Raw genomic sequence first — 2,278 nt, 5'->3', positions numbered from 1 at the left:
CGCTTCGCCTGTGAGAAAAAGGAGCAGCGCATGAACCGAACGCAACACACGCGAACCGAACCGAGACAGTCGGACTGAACGGTTTGGACGGTTTTCATAAACCGTTCCATCCCTAATATATATATATATCTATATATATAGATATATATAGATATATATAGATATATATCAGGGCTCTATGTTAACCATTGGGGCAAGTAGCTTTTATTGTTGGGAGAGTACAAATTTCATTGCATTTGCCCGCCGGGCAAGTGCAATGATCGCAAAAAAAAATATTTATCACTCAAAATTACTTTTAAATCACCGAAATTTGCTTAAAAAAGGACCCACAAGCATTGCCGGTGCCAATTTTGTTGTTTTGTACACATTCTCGTGTGATTTGAAAAAGCCGCAAGATTTTCTGCCAGATGGCGTAATTTTTGTCCAGGAATTGGCGCGAATCAGACATATTTTTTTCGACTTGGCAGGCTAAGAAACAACAACAAGGCAAAAAAAATGTAAGTACAGTAACACCCCCACCACCTATTTTACCCTCGACCCAGATAACCCTAGATTAAAAATGATCGGTCAGGGATTAGTAAAACTGGCATAATTGTTCGCCATGCGCACAGTGTCAATATGGCGATCATATGGCAGTCTTCTGTACAGTGATGCAGGTCATACATTAAAAATGCTCATTAAATGTTTTTCTCTTAGACATTGGAGAGGTGCATTTAAATGTTATAGAGCTAAACATGTTAAATTGGCGACCTGTTATGTTATTATTATTGTCTTGTTGCTGCATTTATTCTGTCAGGGAAAACTGATCCTGATCAGTTAAAAGTCAGGGAATTCTGAAATGATGTCAGACTGTGGAAACCCTGAATAAAATAACTATTTATAATGATTCTGTAGAAAAGTCACATTATATTAATAGTATTATCTTGTATAAACATACCGTGACTCTAAAATAAAAGTTATTCATTTGTGACATTGACTTCTGTCTTGTGATTTATCTTAAGTTTTTAACCTGTGCTTTTTCTTCTTCTAATATATATAAATATGGATGTCTCTTTAGAAACGCACTGAGCTTTCAGCTAAACAGAGCTATGCAGATCTACACACCAGCAGGGGAGGAATCTGCCAGCGATTTGTAACTGTCTGGTATGTTTACTGAACTGCGAAGGAAACCATGTTTGAAAAGCCACTATAAAAGCATGCAGGGCTTTGAAGAGAGGAGGAAATTGTGATGCAATCACCACTTCCTGTTTGCATTTGATCCATCTCAGACCATCTTTGCAGACGATCTGCAGCCTAAATGAGGATGACTATAGACATCACAGAGAGTCATCAGCATTACATCTGGTAAAAAAACGTATCTTCAACGACTTTTCTTCATGGGAACAAAAGCAGAGACATTTAAGGTCTGATAAGAAGCTTTCTCCATCAATGAACTCCATCATCTGGGTTCTGCCAAAGGCACTGGCTCTATTTCATTATTCTAATCCTATTAAAGAGAGGGAGGATAGAAGAAAGAAGAGCAGCTGATGACAGATGAGGGATGAGGAAGATAGCAGTGCTAGAAGGAAGGGAGCCATGAAGGCATTTGGCAGAACATTCGGGTTTTTCTCCATCTAAACCTGGCTGGTCTTGGTTGTTCTGCTTTTATCGCTGTTCTCTAAATGTAGCCAACATCAAAACTGATCAATCATTTGGGCAGAAAGACATTTAAACTCAAGTTAGATTATTTATAATGCACTACATGTTGAAGGACAACTTTTTCTCTTATGAGGGGACACAATGCCATAAAATTCTTCAATTTACATTATAAAAATTCACCATTTATAGGGCTAGTTACATTTTTTATCACCACCCCTGTCCCTTAGTGAGCTCTAGAAGCAAAAGATCTATATCCAGCCATTCAGCAAAGATCCTGCTATATGGCTGGACATCTGATTTTGGCATTTGAACAATTAGATGAGCCCTCTCACTGAGATGTAAATTAAGCTGGGGAAAAAAAAGTCAACAAGAAAAAAAAGGTAAAAAGTTAAATGAAAAGTTAAAAGGTTAATAAGCCTAGTTCACAATTATATTTAGATTTATAAACTAAATAATGTCAGTGCCAGTATCAGCATTAATGCCTCTAAGGTTATGTTGGACCAAATAAAAAAGCGTTTCTTTCACTCTCAGAGTGTTTTTCATGAATTTTTATAGAAGCACTTTTTCTTTAACCTGACTCCGTCAGATGGATTTGCTCCGCATATCCATCTGGAAACCTTCCGTTGAAGTAATTTTGGGA

General features: G+C 37.4%; 1 protein-coding gene across 1 annotated transcript in view; it reads right to left on the bottom strand.

Moving 5' to 3' along the window:
- LOC107103836 (sortilin-related receptor-like) overlaps nucleotides 1-2,278 on the bottom strand; it is a gene marked incomplete at its 3' end in the record, with an annotated part of 77,432 nt that overhangs the window by 6,211 nt on the left and 68,943 nt on the right. The window contains exon 5 of the mRNA XM_015403672.1: nucleotides 1,271-1,307. Within this exon, the coding sequence (XP_015259158.1) occupies nucleotides 1,271-1,307 (37 nt within the window). The remainder of the gene's footprint in view (nucleotides 1-1,270; nucleotides 1,308-2,278) is intronic.

This window comes from Cyprinodon variegatus, unplaced genomic scaffold (assembly GCF_000732505.1).
Source record: "Cyprinodon variegatus isolate N-32 unplaced genomic scaffold, C_variegatus-1.0 Scaffold1539, whole genome shotgun sequence".
NCBI classification, from domain to species: Eukaryota; Metazoa; Chordata; class Actinopteri; order Cyprinodontiformes; family Cyprinodontidae; genus Cyprinodon; species Cyprinodon variegatus.
Note: the sequence above shows the minus strand (reverse complement) of the source record. Positions and strands in the feature narration are given on the sequence as shown.